At 41.9% G+C, this 23,320-nt stretch overlaps 1 protein-coding gene across 3 annotated transcripts in view; it reads left to right on the top strand.

The window, feature by feature from the left end:
- The window catches only part of adam17 (ADAM metallopeptidase domain 17), a 66,887-nt gene extending 43,876 nt beyond the window's left edge, over positions 1–23,011 (top strand). For 2 of the 3 annotated variants that reach the window (XM_033021610.1, XM_033021611.1), the window contains exons 15-19: positions 5,808–5,935; positions 11,439–11,517; positions 17,630–17,718; positions 18,754–18,810; positions 22,083–23,011. In XM_033021610.1, coding sequence (XP_032877501.1) covers positions 5,808–5,935; positions 11,439–11,517; positions 17,630–17,718; positions 18,754–18,810; positions 22,083–22,448 — 719 coding nt within the window. In that variant the 3' untranslated portion in view covers positions 22,449–23,011. The remainder of the gene's footprint in view (positions 1–5,807; positions 5,936–11,438; positions 11,518–17,629; positions 17,719–18,753; positions 18,811–22,082) is intronic. The other variant, XM_033021612.1, reaches the window with a different exon arrangement.
- The last annotated feature ends 309 nt before the right edge of the window (positions 23,012–23,320 follow it).

Below are 23,320 nucleotides of genomic sequence, written 5' to 3' on the forward strand. Positions count from 1 at the left end.
TTTCGGCCCGAAACGTTGCCTATTTCCTTCGCTCCATGGATGCTGCTGCACCCGCTGAGTTTCTCCAGCATTTTTGTGTACCGTTCTCTATTTGGTAACAGATGATTATGATTTAAATTTTAAATGAGATTTAAAATCGAGAAGTAATGAGTGTATATACCTTTGCATATTTTGGCTGTCAGCTGCAAAGCAGCCACGATGAAAATGGTGAATAACCAATACTCCAATGATACATCTGTAGATAAATGGCCTGCCCTTTTGTTTCGGAGGACATTACATCCATATGGCAAACAACATATGCATTTAATTTGTTAATGTACCTTGATTAGACAAACACAGGCAAAGGAAGTGTTTCCAGTTGCAGCAAGTTGGACTCTGGAATATAGACCAAGAACCGTGACTGGAATCACAGTGGCTTATCCACAGTGTTAGGAGCGTTATGGATATGTTAGAGATATTGTCACACTACAGCCAAATTATGTGCAGGGGGAGAAAAACATAGAAAATAAGTGCAGTAGGAGGCCATTCGGCCCTTCGAGCCAGCACCGCCATTCATTGTGATCATGGCTGATCGTCCCCTATCAATAACCCGTGCCTGCCTTCTCCCCATATCCCTTGACTCCACTAGCCCCTCGAGCTCTATCTAACTCGCTCTTAAATCCATCCAGTGACTTGGCCTCCACTGCCCTCTGTGGCAGGGAATTCCATAAATTCACAACTCTCTGGGTGAAAAAGTTTTTTCTCACCTCAGTCTTAAATGACCTCCCCTTCATTCTAAGACTGTGGCCCCTGGTTCTGGACTCGCCCAACATTGGGAACAGTTTTCCTGCATCTAGCTTGTCCAGTCCTTTTATAATTTTATATGTTTCTATAAGAACACCCCTCATCCTTCCAAACTCCAGTGAATACAAGCCTAGTCTTTTCAATCTTTCCTCATATGACAGTCCCGCCATCTCAGGAATCAATCTCGTGAACCTACGCTGCACTGCCTCAATCACAAGGATGTCCTTCCTCAAATTAGGAGACCAAAACTGTACGCAATACTCCAGATGTGGTCTCACCAGAGCCCTGGCAACCGAGCAGACTAGGAGGGGCAGGCATTGGGTGGTGCAGGCTACTCTGAGTCCATCTACCTTACAAAGAGGTTTTACTTTTTTTGGATACAGGTGAGGCTGATAGTTTGTTTGGGGAGGGGGAAGGGGGGATAGAATGAGGTGAAGCCAGAGCCACTAACATGGCATCACGAGTGACTAGCACGCATAGAGGGGAAGATAGAGAGAGAACAATGTCATAAATAATTCAAAAATGAAATGGGCAGACTTCTCAATGGTCATAGGTTGGTATGTTGCCTCCATGGTGCCAGGGCCGAGGATGTCACTGGATGACTGTGAAGCATCCTGAGGGAGGAGGGTGAACCAGTAGCTCATGTTCCATAGTCCTGTCAACTATAGGTGCAATGAAGGATTACTGGCTAAATTTAACAAGCTAGAAAAGAGAGAAAAAAGCAAGAACTCAAAAGACAGTAATTACCCAAAGTACCGGTAAATACAGAAACGGGAAGATAAAATGTGTGGCTGGAGGGAGGGTGTTAAATTATGGCGGGATTGGGACCATTACCGTGGGAGGTGGAATTTGTGGAGCTGCTCTTTGACTGTCTACAAGCCCCAAGGGCTGCAACACAATTGGAATGGGACCAGTGTCCTCACTGAGAGATGGGGATTGCTAGTGCTGTTGTTTGAGCTAGTTTGGTAGCAGGTGTGAATCTGAGGATAAATCAGAAGGAAGACATTAGAAGGCATGTTTGGAGGGGAATATTTAGAAGACAATAAGAAGGGAAAAAGCAAAGGTGAACGGCAATGAATGAACAGTAATAACAAGGGTTTATAACCGTCATAGCCTTGGACACACTAGAGGCATGAAACATGTTCCCGATGTTGGGGGAGTCCAGAACCAGGGGCCACAGTTTAAGAGTAAGGAGTAAGCCATTTAGAACGGAGACGAGGAGTGGTGAGTCTGTGGAATTCTCTGCCTCAGAGGGCGGTGGAGGCAGGTTCTCTGGATGCTTTCAAGAAAGAACTAGATGGGGCTCTTAAAAGTAGCTGAGTCAGTGGATTTGGGGAGAAGGCAGGAACTGGGTACTGATTGGGGATGATCAGCCATGATCACATTGAATGGCAGTGCTGGCTCGAAGGGCCAAATGGCCTACTACTGCACCTATTGTCTATTGTCTAATCATCAGGGAGCAGAAGAGTGCACATGCTTTAGAGTATAGCATCAATCAGAGTAAGGCAAAATAATAAGGTAAAAGGCTCTTTATTTGAAAGGATGCAACATTCAGGATGATGGCACAAATGCAAATTCAGTAATTGGAGACGGCCAATTTCAATGGTATTGGAGTGGTCTGGCCAAGGTAATTGGTAACAGCATTTCACAGGGAAAATTGTTATGGAACAATGGCTGCCTTTGAGAAAGATAGTTTGCGTCCGATATGATTAAGGCACAATCCTATAAAGAGCAGGAGGAACAAATAAATCCAGAGCTCTCTGGACAAATAAAGAGATACCCGAGGTAGACAAGCAGCTCATATTTTGCTTTTTTCCGAGGGTCAGGTTGTAAATACCAGCAAGATTGAGCATGATTACAAAGGTTTGGATTGGAAGTGAAAACTCAAAAAAAACAGAGACAAAGAGAGCTCATGAGAAGATTAGCTGTCAACATTGTTGTAAATTCCTGACCAATGAAAGCAAGCGTGCCATATGCCTTATTTACCACTGTAACCAGTTGTGTTGGCATTTTCAGGGAGATATGGACTTGGATCCGATGATCCCTCTCTCTGTACATCAATGCTGCTAAGGATCTTGCCATTGACTGTATGCTATCCTCTTACGTTTGACCTCCCAAATTGCAACACCTCGCATTCACACAATTATTTCCATCAGCATTGGTGTCTGTGTCTCCAGACGATTAAAATCATTTGCAGCTCGGACTGTCACCACCTGCTGTGTGCATGCCAGAAGCTGTGTCTAAGCACTCTGCCACTTACTGACCACCGGCACTTTGCCAATTGACTCCAGGCAGGGCTGCCAACATTGGGTGAGAGTTGGGAGTGAGAAATTGCGTGACCAAGCCCGAGGGAGCATAGCGACCGGGGGGGGGGGGGTTGGTTGGAAGAGTTTGTCCCCCTCCCATTGGAATTGTGCAATACGGTGCATACTGCAGCGAGTCTTTTAACTTACACTTGAATACTATATATATGCTTTAAATTGGATTGGAGCGTTTTTGAAAGGGGGGAGGCTGTGCGATCACTGATCACTGGCCTTGGGGGTACCCGGTGAGGGAGTGGAGCAACCGAGTGGGGAGAGGGTGTGGAAGAAGGGTGTTCCCCCTCCAAGGATAGGAACTTTTTGAAATTTGATGCATTAAAATCATGTTTTAGTGCACTGTAGAAGTATGATTTCAATGTTTTTTGTATGAAGTATTTTTAAGAGGTAACTTTTTAAGGGGTAACTTTATCCACACAAAGGGTGATGGGTGTATGGAACAAGCTGCCAGAGGAGGTAGTTGAGGCAGGGATCATCCCAACATTTAAGAAAAAGTTAGACTGATACATGGATGGGACAGGTTTGGAGGTATGGACCAAAAGCAGGTGGCGTAGCTGGGACATGTTGGCGGGTGTGGGCAAGTTGCGCCGAAGGGCCTGTTTTCACACTGTATCACTCTATGACTACATTATACCTCCACCATGCATGAATGCTTCAAAATCAAGTGATCGAGTTTTATTGCCATATACTCAAGCATAGAAACATAGAAAATAGGTGCAGGAATAGGCCATCGGCCCTTCGAGCCAGCACTGCCATTCAATATGATCATGGCTATTCATCTAAAATCAGTACCTCTTTCCTGTTTTTTTCCGCATATCCCTTGATGTTGTTAGCCCCAAGAACTAAATCTAACTCTCTCTTAAAAACATCCAGTGAATTGGCCTGCACTGCCTTCTGTGGCAGAGAATTCCACAGATTCACAACTCTCTGCGTGAAGAAAGTTTGTCCTCCATCTCAGTCCTAACTGCCCCCCCCCCCTTTATTCTTAAACTGTGACCCATGGTTCTGAACGCCCCCAACATCGGGAACATTTTTCCTGCAGTTACAGTAAGTGAAAATCTAGCAGGCAAGCAGGATGCTTTCACCAACCACCCCCATTTGAAGTCCACTATCTTCCACCGTATCTACCCAGTGCTTGGTACTTACTTCCAGCAGCCACTGGTTGTCCTCCAGGATGCACTCTCTCTCCTCTCAACCCCCCTCTCTCTCTCTCCCTCTATCTCTCCCCTCCATCTCTCTTTCCCCTCTCTCTCCTCTCTCCCTCTCTGTCTCTCCTCTCACCCCTGTCTCTCCCCTGTCTCCCCCCTCACTCTCTCTTCCCCCTCTCTCCGTCCCACCTCACTCTCCCCCCTCTCTCTCGTCCCCTTTCCTCTCTCTCCACCCCCTCCCTCTCTCTCCCCTCTCTTTCCCCTAACTCTCTCTCCCCTCTCCCCCCCTCTCTTTCTTCTCTCTCTCCCCCTCTTCTCTCCCTCCCCCTCTCTCTCCTCTCTCTCCCCCTCGCTTCCCCCTCTCTCTCTCTTTCTCCCTCCCTCTCTGTCTCCCCCTCTCTCCCTCTCCCTCTCCACAAACTCTCCCCTCTCTCTCTCTCTGTCTCTCCTCTCACCTCTCTCTCTTCCCTCCCCCCCTCTCTCTCTCATCTCTCTTTTCTCCTCTCTCCCTCTCTCTCCCCCATATCTCCCTCCCACCTCACTCCCCCTTGCTCTCCCCTCTCTTTCTCCTCTGTGTCTATCTCCTCTTTCTCTTTGCCCCCCATCTCCTACCCTCTCCTCCCGCTCTCTCTTTCCCCCTCTCCCTCGTCTCTCTCTCCATTCACGCCCCCTCTGTCTCTCTCCTCTCATCCCCCTCACTCTCCCCCCACTGTCTCCCTGTCTCCTTCCCCTCTCTCTCTCTCCACCTCCCTTTGAGAGTCTGTCCCTTCGGCACAGAGACTCTCGCGGCAGCAGCGCTTCCGACGGCTCCACGGCCCAGGACACTCGCACTGTCCGGAGCGCTCCATGGCCAGAGCTGCAGCGAGCGACTCGCTAGCCGCGCAAACACTCGACAGCGCCGCAAACTTGCCAGTCCCGGCTCCCCGCATCTGTTCCCGCCGCTGGTTCTGCTCCCATCCCTCCCGCAGCCTCGGCTCTCCAACACCCGCGGACCATGCAGTTTATCCGAGTTTTGACATTTTCGTTGATCACAAGATTTCTCACCACTGAGCGTGAGAAATTTCTGATGAGCGTGAGGGCGTGAGAGTTTGCTTGAGGGTGTGAGTCTCACGCTCAAAGCGTGAGAGTTGGCAGCCCTGCTCCAGGGTACTGCGGCTCAGTGAGATTGGCCTTCTGTAGCCGGCCCTAGTGAGCTGGGACGTCTGTGACCACAAGCACCAGGACACGTTCCAGGAAGTTTAACCCAAAAGAAATATGGAATTAGTTACTCCAAAAGCATGTAACATAAATAGGTTCAAAATACACCAGGATATGGAGGATTTTATTGTCATTGCTTTCTAAAAAGGAATGATAAATGGATAAGCTGAAGAATGATTTGAGGATAGAGCTGAAAACTTAATGAACATTTAGAATATTTTCTGTATAACGAAGTTCATTTTTCATACTGGATCTACTGCATCAAATTATGTTTTGTTTAAATCCAGATGCTAACAATGTTTTACTAAGTATGCACTCGATCTGTGGATACCAAAGTGTCCTCTGTTTTTATCATGTTTAGAGACTGACGATTCCTGCAAGGTTTGCTGTAGAGAACATGGATTTTGTAAACCATTCATCGATCAAAACAAACAGTTTCTGTATCTGCGTAAAGGGAAACCCTGCACGGTTGGATTCTGTGATGGACATGTAAGTAACAACTTTTACAGCTGGGTTACTCTAGTTTTACTGAAAAATGTCACCTTTCACATTAGTCATTTTAAAATGTTTTTTCTTCTCTTAACTGATAGTTGCTATCATACCATATATCAGTCTTCGCTCAAACATTGATGATGTATTTCCATATCTGAATATCTAAGAATATTACCATGAACAGATTTAGAAGTGCAAAGTATAATGGATTCAAGAGATACTGGAGTTCATTTTAGAAAACTTAGCCATTGCTTCCAAAGAGGAAATATATGGGTACAATCTGAGGGATGGACAATAGGTGCAGGAGTAGGCCATTCGGCCCTTCGAGCCAGCACCGCCATTCACTGTGATCATGGCTGATCATCCACAATCAGTACCCCGTTCCTGCCTTCTCCCCATATCCCCTAGATATCCGCTAAGAGCTCTATCTAACTCTCTCTTGAAAGCATCCAGAGAATTAGCCTCCACTGCCTCCTGAGGCAGAGAATTCCACAGATTCACAACCCTCTGTGTGAAAAAGTTTTTCCTCATCTCCGTTCTTAATGGCTTACCCCTTATTCTTAAACTGTGGCCCCGGGTTCTGGACTCCCCCAACATCGGGAACATGTTTCCTGCCTCTAGCGTGTCCAAAACCATAATAATCTCATATGTTTCAACAAGATCCCCTCTCATCCTAAATTTTAGAGGATACAAGCCCAGCCGCTTCATCACTGCCACCCAGCTTTGTGTCATCTGCAAATTTGGTAATGTTACTTTTAATCCCTTTATCTAAATCATTAATGTATATTGTAAATAGCTGCGGTCCCAGCACCGAGCCTTGCGGTACCCCGCTAGTCACTGCCTGCCATTCTGAAAGGGACCCGTTTATCCCTACTCTTTGTTTCCTGTCTGCCAACCAATTTTCTCTCCATGTCAGTACCCTACCCTACCCCCAATATCATGTGCTCTAATTTTGCCTTCTAATCTCCTAGGTGGGACCTTATCAAATGCTTTCTGAAAGTCCAGGTACACCACACCCACTGGCTCTCCCTTGTCCACATTCCTAGTTACATCCTCAAAAAATTCCAGAAGATTAGTTAAGCATGTTTTTCCCTTCATAAATCCATGCTGACTTGGACCGATCCTGTTACTGCTATCCAAATGTGCCGCAATTTCATCTTTTATAATTGATTCCAGCATCTTCCCCACCACCGATGTCAGGCTAACTGGTTTATAATTCCCTGTTTTCTCTTTCCCGCTTTTCTTAAAAAGTAGAATAACATTAGCTACCCTCCAATCCACAGGAACTGATCCTGAATCTATAGAACATTGGAAAATAATCACCAATGCGTCCACGATTTCTAGAGCCACTTCCTTAAGTACCCTGGGATGCAGACCATCAGGCCCTTGGGATTTATCAGCCTTCAGTCCCATCAGTCTACCCAACACCATATCTTGCCTAATGTGAATTTCCTTCAGTTCCTCCGTCACCCTAGATCCTCTGTCCACTAGTACAGTGGTTCTCAAATGGGGGTACACGTACCCCTGGGGGTACGTGAAGGCACTCCAGGGGGTACGTGAGATTTTAAAATATTTAAAAGATTTAATATATTTTTGCGTTGGTTAGGGGGTACTTGGCTGAAAAAATATTTCACAGGGGGTACATCACTGAAAAAAGGTTGAGAACCACTGCACTAGTACATCTGAGAGATTGTTTGTATCTTCCTTAGTGAAGACGGATCCAAAGTATCTGTTCAACTCGTTTGCCATTTCCTTGTTCCCCATAATAAATTCACCTGTTTCAGTCTTCAAGGGTCCAACCTTGGTCTTAACTTTTTTTCCCTCTTCACAGACCTAAAGATAATGAAAAGAAAGTTGGATTCATGAATTCAGTTTTAGAGCATTGCTATAAAATCTAGCTTAATTTCATACCACATCATTACTTCAAAAGGAAAGGTTAGAGGGCCATGGGCCAAATGTGGTCAGGTGGGACTAGTGTAGATGGGACATCATGGACGTTGTGCTGAAGGCCCTGTTTTCATGCTCTTATGTCTCTACAAAATGGAATAACTTTTTCATCTGCCTGTAGTCCCTTGGTAATGAACTGCAGACCAGGTTTGGCCTATATTTAAAGTACTGAGTTATCTTTATTGTTGCAAATGATCCCATTGCAGTCTTTCAGTGTAGAGTATCATCACCGTACGTCTTGATTAGTTCAAAATATGAAACAAACTTATTAAAATAAATAATGATCCTGTAACCATTCAGGATAAGACGATTCCCAATAACAAGTCTATTTAATTAATGGGTAATACAAAAATACAACTTTCAAAAAATTATTTGTTTTCTGTCAACAATATTTATTGTACTTCTCTTTTAGAAATACAAACTTTAATATTTCAAAGACAAACTATTTCGTGCATGGATTATTGAGATTTTAAAACCATCTTTATCACAGATTTTCCAGCTACCTGCTACTGTGCAGAAACAGACAGGTTTTAAAAAATATATATATTTTGCCTATATTTGTTCCAAATTGAGAATTTACAATGCTCACAGAACTCCTTGGACTTTAAACACTCAACTCCTCATTCAAAAAGGATCTGCTAATTAATGACACTGAACCAATCGTTATATTTTTTCATCCATAATCACATTACATCTATTTGCGTATTAGGAAGGCATGGTTCATGATCATAGTTCGACTGTTAAATACCTTGCACCATTGTATCTTTCATGAACCAGACCCTCAACTTACTGAATATTGCATTACTTGTTTTCCCTTGGTTTTCTTTGTCCAACTTATTCCTTTCATTTCACAGAACTACAGTTTCAAAATTTTTTTTAATAAATGTCCCTGGTTCTTTGCAGGTATTGCAATATTCATCATATTGTTTAATCAAGTGGTTTTGAACTACTTGTAGATGTTTTCCTATTGATGTTCACCACTCAGGCTTTTAGCTGTTTGAAGTACTAGTGGATTTTTGTTATTTTGTGTGGGAGTGAATAACACTACCAAGGCAGTATATAAAACCTACCCCTACATTTCCTTATGACACTGCAAATGCAAATCAACCACAGTCAAAATAGAATGACAATGGGTAGCATTTTGAATCTCATAAGGATTTTGATGCACCAGTTGACTGTGACAATAAATTATTTTTCACCACTATCCACAAGTCATCACACATGCTAGTTCAATTGTTGCAACTTTTATCTTTGATTTGGTGCTTTCAATTATTCTAGGTTGATAACACATTGTAGTTAATAACAGGCTTCTGTTATAATGAAGCATTGTTTTAACATTGTCGGTTTGAACGGTTACTCTCTTTGCATTTCATTTGCCTGACGCTCCTTTCCTTTTGACTTTCTTAGTTTTTATTGCAGTTTTTGAATAGAAACATAGAAACATAGAAAATAGGTGCAGCAGTAGGCCATTTGGCCCTTCGAGCCTGCACCGCCATTCAATATGATCATGGGTGATCATCCAACTCAGTATCCTGTACCTGCCTTCTCTCCATTCCCCCTGATACCTTTAGCCACAAGGGCCACATCTAACCCCCTCTTAAATATAGCCAATGAACTGGCCTCAACTACCTTCTGTGGTAGAGAATTCCACAGATTCACCACTCTCTGTGTGAAAAATATTTTTCTCCTCTCGGTCCTAAAAGATTTCCCCCTTATCCTTAAGCTGTGACCCCTTGTTCTGGACCTCCCCAACATCGGGAACAATCTTCCTGCATCTAGCCTGTCCAACCCCTTAAGAATTTTGTAAGTTTCTATAAGATCCCCCCTCAATCTTCTAAATTCTAGCGAGTACAAGCCGAGTCTATCCAGTCTTTCTTCATATGAAAGTCCTGACATCCCAGGAATCAGTCTGGTGAACCTTCTCTGTACTCCCTCTATGGCAAGAATGTCCTTCCTCAGATTAGGAGACCAAAACTACGCAATACTCCACAGGTGTGGTCTCGCCAAGACCCTGTACAACTGCAGTAGAACCTCCCTGCTCCTATACTCAAATCCTTTTGCTATGAATGCTAACATACCATTCGCTTTCTTCACTGCCTACTGCACCTGCATGCCTACTTTCAATGACTGGTGTACCATGACACCCAGGTCTCATTGCATCTCCCCTTTTCCTAATCGGCCACCATTCAGATAATAGTCTACTTTCCTGTTTTTGCCACCAAAGTGGATAACCTCACATTTATCCACATTATACTGCATCTGCCATTCATTTGCCCACTCACCCAGCCTATCCAAGTCACCTTGCAGCCTACTGGATATTAACTCACCTTTTCCCATTGGCCAAGCTGTTTAAGAGGAAGAGTCAGATATACCAGAAAGGCCCAAATTGTAGATGCATTTTGTGAGCTGGATATGATGGTAAGGATGCTACTAATGGACTGCTCGTTACTGAATGAAGGCAATAAAAAGTGTGCCTCTGTTCCTGTGTTTGATAAATGACAGAGATTCCCTTCAGTAAACATATGATCGGAGGTGACAGCCTCAGGTTTATTGATTACCCTTGTAAAACAACCACTGGAACCTATCTATAAATAAAGAAGGTTACTTCAGAAAGTAACCATAACCATAAATTATGTTATTTTCTAAAATTGTCATTTAGTACAGCAGACTGTTATAACCAGTCTTTTCTTGGTACACTCTTTTGCATTTCTAATGAATAAGAACATGCTTCATTAAAATTCAGACAAATTGTAATTATTTTAATAATACTGGGATTGTGTTGTTGGCTGTGTGCAAGAGCATTGGCTGCCAGTTTTACTTTTCTCCACACATTTGCTTTTAACCTAAGTGGCACTGAATTTGCTGGGTGTGATTGAAATGAGTTTAGTACTGCCATCCAAAGAATTTCTCTCCCACTGTCTTTTGGATGAGAGTGTAAATCTAGACTCCTCTTCCTCGGCCAGTTTAAAGCCACACTATTCAAAGAGCTTAAAGTTTTACAGTAGCCTGACCCACGTTTGGCCCGGGGACCGTTGCTAACACAGGCAGTTATGTTGGCCAGTTCTATTAGGATCAAGGATAGCCCTGATTCCAAAACTAATGCCATAAAATGTCATTGGACCATTTCTGGAAGCAGAAACAAAGTTTTATTTCATATCAATGGCTCTTTTGTCAAAACTGGCAACTACCAAGTGATGTAACTGGTTGCGTGTATAGAGTCAGGGTAAAGGGAGGAAACAGTAAAAGTGACTGCCTGTGTTAGAAAGGACAACAGAAATAATTAAACAAAAAATATTTCATCAAGCAAAAGGATATGGTAATGGATGCAGTATGGAAATTAATGAACCATTCCAGAGGACAACAGTGGAAATTCTGCCAATAGCTGGTACTGAGTGGGAGGGAGGAACAAAGCTGAATTATACTAACACTTTATAATTAACGTGCGCCAGAAATGGCTTTGTATCATCTGAAGGGTGAAAATTCACCTGTATGTTTAGATCTTTAGAGCTGTCCCAATAATGGTTTCATTGTTTATCATTTAATGTATTTACAGGGCAAATGTGAAAAGCAAGTACAAGATGTGATAGAACGATTATGGGATTTTATTGAGAAATTGGATATCAACACTTTTGGTAAGTTCATACACAAAGCTTGCATTCTCACATATTCCTATGTCTTTACTCAAAGGATTAAGCATACATTGATTACTCAATACATTGTTTTTACAGTTATGAATTGATTTTAAATGTACATTTTTTAATAAATTAAATGTAATTTAATAAATGATATATAAATTCAGTTAGAGAGCCATAGAGCTATGCAGCACGGAAATAGGCCCTTCAACCCAACTAGTCCATTCCGACCAGGTTGCCTAACTGAGCTAGTCCTACTTGCCAGTGCCTGCACATATGCCTCGAAACCTTTCCTATTCAAGTGTCTTTTTAAGTTTTGTAATTGTGCCTGCTTCAACCACTGCCTCTTCTGTGTGAAAACATTGCCCCTCATGTCCCTTTGAAATCTTTACCCTCTTACCTTAAATGTATGACCTTTAATTTTAGATTCCCCAGCCTGGGGAAAGGACAGTCGCTGTTCATCTCATCTACGGCCCTTGTGATTTTTATATATCTCTATAAAGTCATCCCTCACTTTCTACGCTCCAGGGAAAATACTCAGCCTGTTCAGATTCTCCTTGTAGTTCAATCCCTTCAAACCCGGTAACATCCCGATAAATCTTTTTTACATCCATTCCAGTTTAATGACGTCCTATAGCCTGGTGACCAGAAGTGTACACAGTATTCCAAATGTGGCCTTACCAACATCTTGTATAGATGTAAAATAATGTCCCAACTTTTAGACTCAATACACTGAAGAATGGAAACTAGCATGCCAAATGCTACCTTCACCCTGTCTACTTGTGTTGCCACCTTCATAACACTCTGTATCTGTACCTCTAAAGAAGACACAAGGTGCTAGAGTAACACAGTGGATCATGCAGCATTTCTGGAGAACCTGGGTAGGTAACCTTTTGGGCTAGGACCCGCCTTCAGTCTGAAAAAGGGTCCTCACCCAAAACGTCACCTATCCATGTTCTGCAGAGATGCTGCCTGACCCATTGAGTTAGTCACCACTTTGTCTTGTTTTTATAAACGGGCATCTGCAGTTCCTGTGTCTACAATCTGTTCTACAACTCTCTTCTGGGCCATACCATTTTTCTGTGTCTGTCCTTCCCTGGTTTGTGTTATATCTCACATTTACCTGAATTAAACTCAATTTTTGTAGTTTGTTAAAGCAAAATAATAGGATGAGTTTAGCCTACTTGCCTCTTCTCATCTGATTTAGGTTAGAACAGTTGATGCACATTATTGACATGTTAAATGGCAATATTTTTAATATCTGTGTCAGGTAATTGTTCCCAATTCCTCTACCCATTAGTTAAGCCTACAAAACCATTAAGTGCCTGTTAATTCCAAGAATACAGTTAATTCCAATCACTCCATCAGAATCGAAAATTTACAAATATCTCTGCTTGGTTTCTTAATCCTTAATGTTTAAAATGTTGCGTTTGTGCCCTTTTATTAAACAAAATTAGAAGATTAAATCCTAATTATTTGACTTCTTACACTGTAATAGGCGATAGATTAAATTAACAATTATAAAGTAACATTTTTGAAATATTGAATATAGACATTTCATCTTCAGATCATGGCCATTTAAAAAAAAAAAACTTTAGTTGGAATATGAGCATGAGCATCTGTTATTAAATTTGATGCATGAGCATCATGTGCCCAGGCACATGAGCATCTGTTATTACATTTTTATTTGGGTAAATGAAAAGTCCAGGTAATGTTCCCCCAGTTGTAAGGTTAGAAACAACATTTCTAACTCGGTAGAAAAATATCTTGACAGCATCCAGGTATGGGTTGATAGGTTGGGCCAGACAATCACTGTGTCCAACTGAAGATAGTTTAAGAACCTACACTTAATATTCTGTTGGACCAGTGTTCTTGTAAATAATGGGGCAATCAGAGGCTGGGAATCCTGCTGCAAGAGGCTTCACTCGTGACTGTCTGAAGCCTTTCCTCTTTTCTACTTGGCACAAGTGAAATAAATGAAGGAATACTCCCAATTTGTTGGGATGACTGTAAGTGATTGAGAAGCTTGATACCGTCCAGGATAAGGAAGCCTGGTTAATGCGGTTCTGTATTCACCACCCAATAATACACTGTCTCCACCACCCAAAAACAAGGTGTGCCATTTATAAAATATATTAGCTATTTGCTAGGGCTACTTCTACTAATTTTCCTATACATGTGACTTCTTCCACCAAGAAGGTCATGGGGAGCAGACCTGGCACCTGCAAGTTTGTTTCTGAGTTGAGGTTCATCCTTAATATGTACAGGTTCCTTTGTTGTCCCTGGGTTGAAATCTTGTAATAGCAGCCCAACAGCATTGCACAAGCCACAGGAAGGACTGCAGCAGTTCAAGAAGGCAGCTCATCTTGTCAATGAGGAGGAGTAAATGCTTGCCGTGCCAACACCCAATGGTAAATAAATAAAGATAAACATTCTGAGAGTTAAGGGCCTGTCCCACTCGGCCGTCATTCGCGCGCCATTTACGCGACCTGCTAGCGTGTGGATAGTGCGTGGGTAGGGTGTGGGTAGCGCGGGACGGGCACATAGAGTGGTGTGGAGGAGTGTGGAGTGGCATGGAGGAGTGTGGACTTCGTCCTGCACAAAATCTTTGCGCGCCACCGGCCTGTCGCGTAACTGACGGCCAAAGTGGGACAGGCCCAAGACCCTGGCACAGCGCAACGTCTCACCTCCAACAGCAGCAGAAGCAGGCAAACGATCGCCGAACTCGCCCTGGGGCTCACGGCCGTTGCGGATCCAGATCCGTCCCCACTCCTACTCCCAGAGCGGGGCCAAGACAATTGGAGATAGACACAAAATGCTGGAGAAGAGTCTCGGACTGATGAAGGGTCTCGACCAGAAACATCATCCATTCCTTCTCTCCAGAGATGCTGCCGGTCCCGCTGAGTTACTCCAGCATTTTGTGTCTATCTTCAAATGACGTCACGCGCTCCAGACGGCTGTGCGAACGCATGATGACGCGCACGACCGTCGAGCGTCAGTCACTACCGGCCTGTCGCGTAAATGACGGCCAAGTGGGACAGGCCCTTTACTGACTGGAATGACTTCTGGTTCATTTGCAAGTCAGGGTTAATTGATCTCAATCAGGATATCAGCTGAAGTGCCAGAACTTCCTGACAATAGACAATAGGTGCAGGAGTAGGCCATTCGGCCCTTCACTGTGATCATGGCTGATCGTCCACTATCAGTACCCTGTTCCTGCCTTCTCCCCATATCCCTTGACTCCGCTATATTTAAGAGCTCTATCTAACTCTCTCTTGAAAGCATCCAGAGAATTGGCCTCTACTGCCTTCTGAGGCAGAGAATTCCACAGATTCACAACTCTCTGGGTAAAAACGTTTTTCCTCATCTCCGTTCTAAATGGCCAACCCCTTATTCTTAAACTGTGGCCCCTGGTTCTGGACTCACCCAACATCGGGAACATGTTTCTTGCAGCTAGTGTGTTCAATCCCATAATAATCTTATGTTTCGATAAGATAGCCTCTCATCCTTCTAATTTCCAGTGTATACAAGCCCAGTCACTCCATTCTTTCAACATATGACAGTTCCGCCATCCTGGGAATTAACCTCGTGAACCTATGCTGTACTCCCCCAATCGCAATAATGTCCTTCCTCAAATTTGGAGACCAAAACTGCACACAATACTCCAGATGTGGTCTCACTAAGACCCTGTACAACTGCAGAAGGACCTCTTTGCTCCTATACTCAACTCCTCTTGTTATGAAGGCCAACATGCCATTAGCTTTTTTCACTGCACGCTGTACCTGCATGCTTACTTTCAGTTACTAATGAACAAGGACACCCAGATCTCGTTGTACTTTCCCTTTTCCTAATTGACACCATTCAGATAATAATCTGCTTTCCTGTTCTTGCCACCAAAGTGGATAACTTCACATTTATCCACATTATACTGCATCTGCCATGCATTTGCCCACTCACCCAACCTGTCCAAGTCACCCTGCATCCTCATAGCATCTTCCTCAGTTCACACTGCCACCCAGCTTTGTGTCATCTGCAAATTTGCTAATGTTACTTTGAATCCCTTCATCTAAATCATTAATGTATATTGTAAATAGCTGCGGTTCCAGCACCGAGCCTTGTGGTACCCCGCTAGTCACTGCCTGCAATTCTGAAAGGGACCCGTTAATCCCTACTCTTTGTTTCCTGTCTGCCAACCAATTTTCTATCCATGTCAGTACCTTATCTCCAATACCTTGTGCTCTAATCTTGAACATAATCCTGTTTTTTATTCCCTTGGACCTCATTTTCCTGCAGTTAATCATAGAATTGTATAGTACTTCATCCCATTGTGACCATATTGACCAAGATGCCCCATCTAAGCCAATCCTATCTGCCTGCATGTGGCCCATATCCATGATAACCTTTCCTAACCATATGCTTGTCTAATGTCTTTTAAATGTTGTACCTGCCTCAACTACGGGCACTCCCTGATTTTCGTAATAGAAGCATAAACTTGAACTTACGTCGGCAATTCTTTAACCCCTTTGCTTTATTTCTGAGTTGCACGTCTTGGTAACAGTGCGCTCTGTGCATGCGGATATTTCCGCAAGCCATTCTCCTGTTCTCATGGAAACTCCCACGTGGTCTCCGCGTCGAATGATAAATTTACGCGGGCACAGTGGCACTTCCGTTTTCGACTTGTGTAACATCTGACGTAAGCAAGGGTCCGCGGGACGTAACCCTTATGTAAGTCGGGGAGTGTCTGTACTTCCTCTTTCATTTCGTTCCAGATACCCACCACCCTCTGTGAAAAAGTTGCCCCTCAGGTTCTTATTAAATCTTTCCCCTCTCGCCTTAAACCTATGCTCTCTGGTTCTTGGTTCTCATACCCTGGAAAAGAGACACTCTGCATTCGCCCTAATTATTTTCCTCAATTTCGTACACTCTAAGTTCACCACTCCATGGAATATGGTCATAGCTTGCCCAACCTCTCCCTGCAACTCACTCTTGTACAACTGTAACATAATGTCCCAACATCTATACTCAACCCCTGCTGATGAAGGCCAATGTGCTAAAAGCTGCCTTCACCCCCCTATCTGGCTGCCTTCAGAGAACAATACACTAATATTCCTAGAGCCCTCTGCTCTACAACTCCAAAGCCTACTGTTCACTATGAACGTTTTGACCTGGTTTTACTTCCCATAATGAAACACCTCACACTTATTTGAATTAAACTCCATTTGCCATTCCTTGGCTCATTTGCCCAGCTGATCAAGATCTCACTGCAATTCTTGAGAACAATCTTCATTGTCTGTGATACTCACCATATTAGTGTCATCTACAAACTTACTAATGCCTCGTGCTTTATTTTCCAAATTGTTGGTAGATGACAAATAATAATGGGCCCAGTAACAATCCCTGAGGCACACCACTAGTCACAGGCCCCCAGTCACACAAATACAACCTTCCCGCAACCTTCCACTGCTTCCTTCCACGAAGCCAATTCCGTATCCAGTTAACTAGCTCTCCCGGGATCCCGACAATCTAACCTTCCAGAGCAGAGCACCAAGTGGATCCTTATCAAAGGCCTTGCTGAAGCCCATATAGACTTTGCCAACAACCATGGCCTTATCAAGCTTGGTTACTTCTTCAAAAGAATGAAATCAAATCCTTCTCCCACACAAAAAGCCATGCTGATTATTCCTGTCTTTTCAAATGCATGTATATTTTGCTTCTCAGAATTCTCTCCAGCAACATTCCTACCATGTGTGTTAGGGTTACTGGTTGATTAGTTTTAATCAAAAGTGACTTTGAGATGTCACATTTTGCTTTCTTTTTTCAAATTTCACTCTTCCAGTTTTGGCTACATTTTGCTTTTCCTATGAGATGATGGTAACATCTTTTAGCAGATGCATGTAATGCACGCAATCTACCTCACTGAAATTAACCCAGAACATCCACGTTCTGACTGTAGTGAGGGGAAAACAGTTGTCAGTAATGGACATGTGTTAGATGATATGTCATATTAGTAAATAATTTAGCATCTAATGATATCTGATAAAGCTATTCGCATCAACATTGCAATGTTGAGTACATGTCTGTCAATGCTGATGCTACTATTTTCTCTTAACAGGGAAATTCCTAGCTGACAATATTGTTGGATCTGTTGTTGTATTCTCTCTGGTTTTTTGGATTCCTCTCAGTATTCTCGTCCATTGTGTGGTAAGAAAGAATTTTGTTTCGGTGCATAATATGAATGGCAAATCTTGTGTTTTGTTTTCATTGGTTACTTGGGAGCTTGAGCTACAAATGAAGCTTAAAAAGAACACTAACAGAAGTAGTAGTTTTCCTCTAGCTTGCTTCAGCTGCTCAAGCATGTCTGACCCAGCACTTCAATTCTACCACATCCCATATCTCACAGTTCTCTGCTTGTCCAATTGGATGTCAATCATGATCGTTTTTAAATATTCTAAAATGTTTTTCTATTCAAGAATGTATGTAGAACACTTAGTTCTCAAAAGCAGGGGTTGCTTCATTGTTTCATACGATACAATAATACTTTATTAGCCAGGTATGTTTTGCAACATACGAGGAATTTAATTTGCTAAGTCAGTCATACAAATAAAAAGCAACAGAACACACAAAATACATTTTAACATAAACATCCACCACAGTGACTCCTCCACATTCCTCACTGTGATGGAAGGCGAAAAAAAGTTCAATCTCTTCCCTTCTTTGTTCTCCCCGTGGTCGGGGGCCTCGAGTCTTCCGTTGATGCCGCGGGATATCCAAATTTACCTGAAACCTGAACCGTTATAACTTATAAACCAGCAGACAAATTATACAGCAAGCTTCCAGAAATAGTAGTTCGATCATGCGCAGAATTTCTCTCTTGATGGTTGAGGGATCAATGTTGCTCAGCTACCAGAGATTACTCCCTGCTTTTTTCTTGAAGTAAGTTTTATGGTCCCTGATTTAGCAAATCATCTGAAGACATTGCCTCTCGCAGTATTTTCTTGCTGCTGGAATGCCAATCAATAATTTGTTGTCCAAGTTCTGGAGTGGAGCTTTGAACCCATGATATTTTGACAGCTGAGTCATGGGTGACACTCGCAGGAAAAATAAGTTCTAATAACCTCAACAACAAGGTTATGATTAACTTTTTTATATGGAGGCATCGTTCTTAATTTGTACAGTTTGATTTGTAGCAAGAGAGCACAGGAATATATTAACAAATACTTTAACATTTTCTTTCAGGATAAGAAATTAGACCAGCAGTATGAGGAGAGCACAAAAACATTCTTCCCTCCCAGTGTATGTATTGTAGAAATTTCCTTATCGTCATTTCTGGCAGTAAATTGTGTACAATGAGATCAATTTCTGGCTGCAAATCATTCTATGCAAAATATGCTTGAGTTGTTTTCATCTGCTAATAGAATTCCTGACAATTTTTATTCAGTGTAAGTAAATTTGCATTTAAATAACACAGTATCTTGTAAAAAAGTATTTCACTGGTAGTTAATCATTTCTGTTTCAAACAGAATTGTGTTGAAACACTTTGCACACTGCAAACTGCACACTGCACACTGCACACTGCAAAGTGACCTATTGTAATCACCTGAAAAGACAGTTAAAATGTTTGGACTTTTGACAATATGGAACTCTACAGGAATGGTACTTCTCGAAGTGCCACCTAGATTGAGTACTCAATCCTTATTTGAGCTTAAACTCACATTTTTGTTGAGGTGAGAGTACAAGCAATCCTGGCTTATGAAAGAACTGAGAGGTGTCCAAAAGCTGGTTTCTCCCAGTCAGTAACGTCCATTTTCCATAGTAACCCATATCATATGGCGCTACATACAGTGTTCTCCATAATGTTTGGGACAAAGACCCATCATTTATTTATTTGCCTCTGTACTCCACTATTTGAGATTTGTAAAAGAAAAAATCACATGTGGTTAAAGTGCACATTGTCAGATTTTAATAAAGGCATTTTTATACATTTTGGTTTCACCATGTAGAAATTCAGCAGTGTTTATACATAGTTCACCCATTTCAGGGCACCATAATGTTTGGGACACAGCAATGTCATGTAAATGAAAGTAGTCATGTTTAGTATTTTATTGCATATCCTTTGCATGCAATGACTGATTGAAGTCTGCGATTCATGGACATCACCAGTTGCTGGGTGTCTTCTCTGGTGATGCTCTGCCAGGCCTGTATCGCAGCCATCTTTAGCTTATGCTTGTTTTGGGGGCTAGTCCCCTTCAGTTTTCTCTTCAGCATATAAAAGACATGCTCAATTGGGTTCATATCAGGTGATTGACTTGGCTACTCAAGAATTGACCATTTTATAACTTTGGAAAACTCCTTTGTTGCTTTAGCAGTATGTTTGGGATCATTGTCTTGCTGTAGAATGAACCACCGACCAATGAGTTTTGAGGCATTTGTTTGAACTTGAGCAGATAGGATGTGTCTATACACTTCAGAATTCATTATGCTACTACAATCAGCAGTTGTATCATCAATGAAGATAAGTGAGCCAGTACCTTCAGCAGCCATTCATGCCCAGGCCATAACGCCCCCACCACCGTGTTTCACAGATGAGGTGACATGCTTCGGATCTTGGGCAGTTCCTTCTCTCCTCCATAGTTTGCTCTTGCCATCACTCTGATATAAGTTAATCTTTGTCTCATCTGTCCACAAGACCTTCTTCAAGAACTGTGATTGCTCTTTCAAGTACTTCTTGGCAAACTGTACCCTTGCCGTCCTATTTTTGCGGCTAACCAGTGGTTTGCATCTTGCAGTGTAGCCTCTGTATTTCTGTTCATGAAGTCTTCTGCGGACAGTGGTCATTGACAAATCCACACCTGACTTCTGAAGAGTGTTTCTGATCTGTCGGACAGGTGTTTGGGGATTTTCCTTTATTATAGAGAGAATTCTTCTGTCATCAGCTGTGGAGATCTTCCTTGGCCTGCCAGTCCCTTTGCGATTAGTAAGCTCACCAGTGCTCTCTTTCTTCTTAATGATGTTCCAAACAGTTGATTTTGATAAGCCTAAGGTTTGGCTGATGTCTCTATAACAGTTTGATTCTTATTTCTCAGTTACATAATGGGTTCTTTGACTTTCATTGGCACAACTTTGGCCCTCATGTTGATAAACAGCAATAAAAGTTTCCAAATGTGATGGAAAGACTGGAGGGAAGACTAGGTGCTGAAAGCTCTCTTATACCTGTATTTAGGAGACCATTAAATTGCCCAGGTGAGACTGGGCAATTACAAACGCCTGTGATGCCATGTGTCCCAAACATTATGGTGCCCTGAAATGGGGGGGACTGTGTATAAACACAGCTGTAATTTCTACATGGTGAAACCAAAATGTATAAAAATAGCCTTCAATAAAATCTGACAATGTGCACTTTAACCACGTGATTTTTTTTGTTTACAAATCTCAAATTGTAGAGTACAGAGACACATAAATAAAGGATGGGTCTTTGTCCCAAACATTATGAAAGGCACTGTAGAAATGCTATAATTTCATTCCATTGAATAATCACCTAACATTATCCATACTTAATTGATAATGGTATTCAGTCACTAATGAACACCATGAAACATATTATTTTTATTATTAGCAGAAAAAAGATTTAAAAACATCAGAATTTGTGTAAAGTTGTATCTTCATAAGGCAGGTCATCTGTATCCTGGGAGCCAAAACTGACACAATCTCTGATGGGCAGAATTACTTTAAATGGGATATGGTTGAAAATCAGTTATATAAATTAGTGAATTTTGGATTTGTTTTGTTGCTGTTCTGTCCAAATACTTGCATGTTATTAACCTGCAACATTTAATTGTTGGAGCCAATAGTTTATTTTTATACAACACTTGACATGGTAATGTCTGGAGGGGCCTCATTATTTACCTTAGCTTTATAACTAAATGACTTTCTTATTTTAATTTGTGGATAATTGTATATTAGTTTGGCTATTTTTAATATCAGTTTTGTTAAAGTTTAATGGAAATCAATTTCAGATTGCTGATTGCTCAATAGATTACGCACGAATAGTACAAATGCTTGTCTATTGTTATGTGTTTTCTTTGGATTTAAAATTCAGGACAACTATAATAGTAACAATTTCAACTGTCAACCCATTCAACTAATACAAATTATTTTGTACTGTATCCAAATAATCTGATATACGTGATTGCAAGTACACGTGCATTTACTTGAGCACTGCTTTCCCAAGACACCAGGCAATTTAATAGTACAAATGTTAACAACATGAAGAACCATAGCAGATAATTCACACACACACGCACACGCACACGCACACGCGCACGCGCGCACACACACACACACACCTCCATGGAGATTGGTGGCAACCTTGATAGAGTAAATTGGTAGGCGATAAGGTCAAGCACAGTAAGTAGTATTCCTTTCCACCTTATAAAGCTTTTGCAAGTTCATGTAGTGTGGTTATAGATCCATGATAATGTTGACACCATCTCTAGAAATGGCAGAATACTAATGCAACTTGAATAGTTTTCATGGTTAATGTATTTCCTTTTAATAATTTACTGCAGAATGCTGAGATGTTTAGCAGCCTAGAATCTGCCTCGGTTCGCATAGTGAAGCAACCCCCTCTAGCTGCAAGCTGTTTTCAACAACCACCACCACCACCACCAATGCCAGTGGCATCAGTGACTGTTCCTACCATCGTGGTGCCAACAAAATCTGACCACCATCGGATGGATACAATACAGGAAGACTCTAGTGTTGATTCTTTAATTGGAGAGGGTGGGTTAGGTGAAGACCCGTTTCCAAATAGTAGCAACGCAGCAAAGTCCTTTGAAGATTTAACAGCGCACGGTGCCAGCAGGAGCGACAAGGCATCTGTCTTTAAATTACAGCGTCAAACCCGTATTGACAGTAAGGAAACCGAATGCTAATGTTGCTTGAATGTTTGGTCATTTTTTATAAAACACTGAATTATTTATCATGTGGTTTCTCTTCATGTGACTTTTGTTATATATCCCAATTAATGTGGGCTTATACCCAGTGTGTGCAGCATTTTTTTTTAAAGCTAGTAATGTGTTTCTGACCTGGAACTTTTATAATTGCTCGAAGGTACACAAAGTGGTTACATGGACATGGACCCTCTATTTAAAAATGAAATTTGGCTAGATCATAACTTAAGTGTGTGAAAATAAAGCTTCCAAAAAATAAGTTTTACTTTTTACAATCATGAATCTAACATTTCATTTTTAAATTGGGGCATATTTGTTATTGTGGTAAAGAACAGTAATGGTCAGTTACATATTTGCTGTTTGAAAGCACTGATACGCTTATTGCTGCTTTATGTTTATAACTATTGTTCTGTATCAGTACTTGCACGCAGTGTAGGCTTACTGCTGCAATGTTGGTAATTAAAGACTTTAATTTTTTATAAATATAAAAAATTGGAACCATGACTGCAATGTACTTTATTAAAGTGTTTGAATTTTTAATTGGTTATAGTTTGTTTTAATGACCTACTTCATATATCTTGAAGAACTATTTTAATTTTAATTTATTTTATGGAGGACCGTTAATCCTTCAATCACCCTTCAGCTGTTAGAGCTGCTGCCTCTCAGCGCGTGATACAGGTGTTCGATTCTGACCTCGCATTGTGGAGTTTGCACATTCACATTGTGACCTTGTGGGTTTTCCCCAGGTGCTCCTGTTTCCTCCCACATTCCAAAGACATGCGGATTTGTAGATTAATTGGCCCACGTAAAATTGCCCTGAGTAGGGAATGGATGCAAAAGTGGGATAACATAGA

The sequence above is a fragment of the Amblyraja radiata genome, chromosome 5 (assembly GCF_010909765.2).
Source record: "Amblyraja radiata isolate CabotCenter1 chromosome 5, sAmbRad1.1.pri, whole genome shotgun sequence".
Lineage (NCBI taxonomy): Eukaryota > Metazoa > Chordata > Chondrichthyes > Rajiformes > Rajidae > Amblyraja > Amblyraja radiata.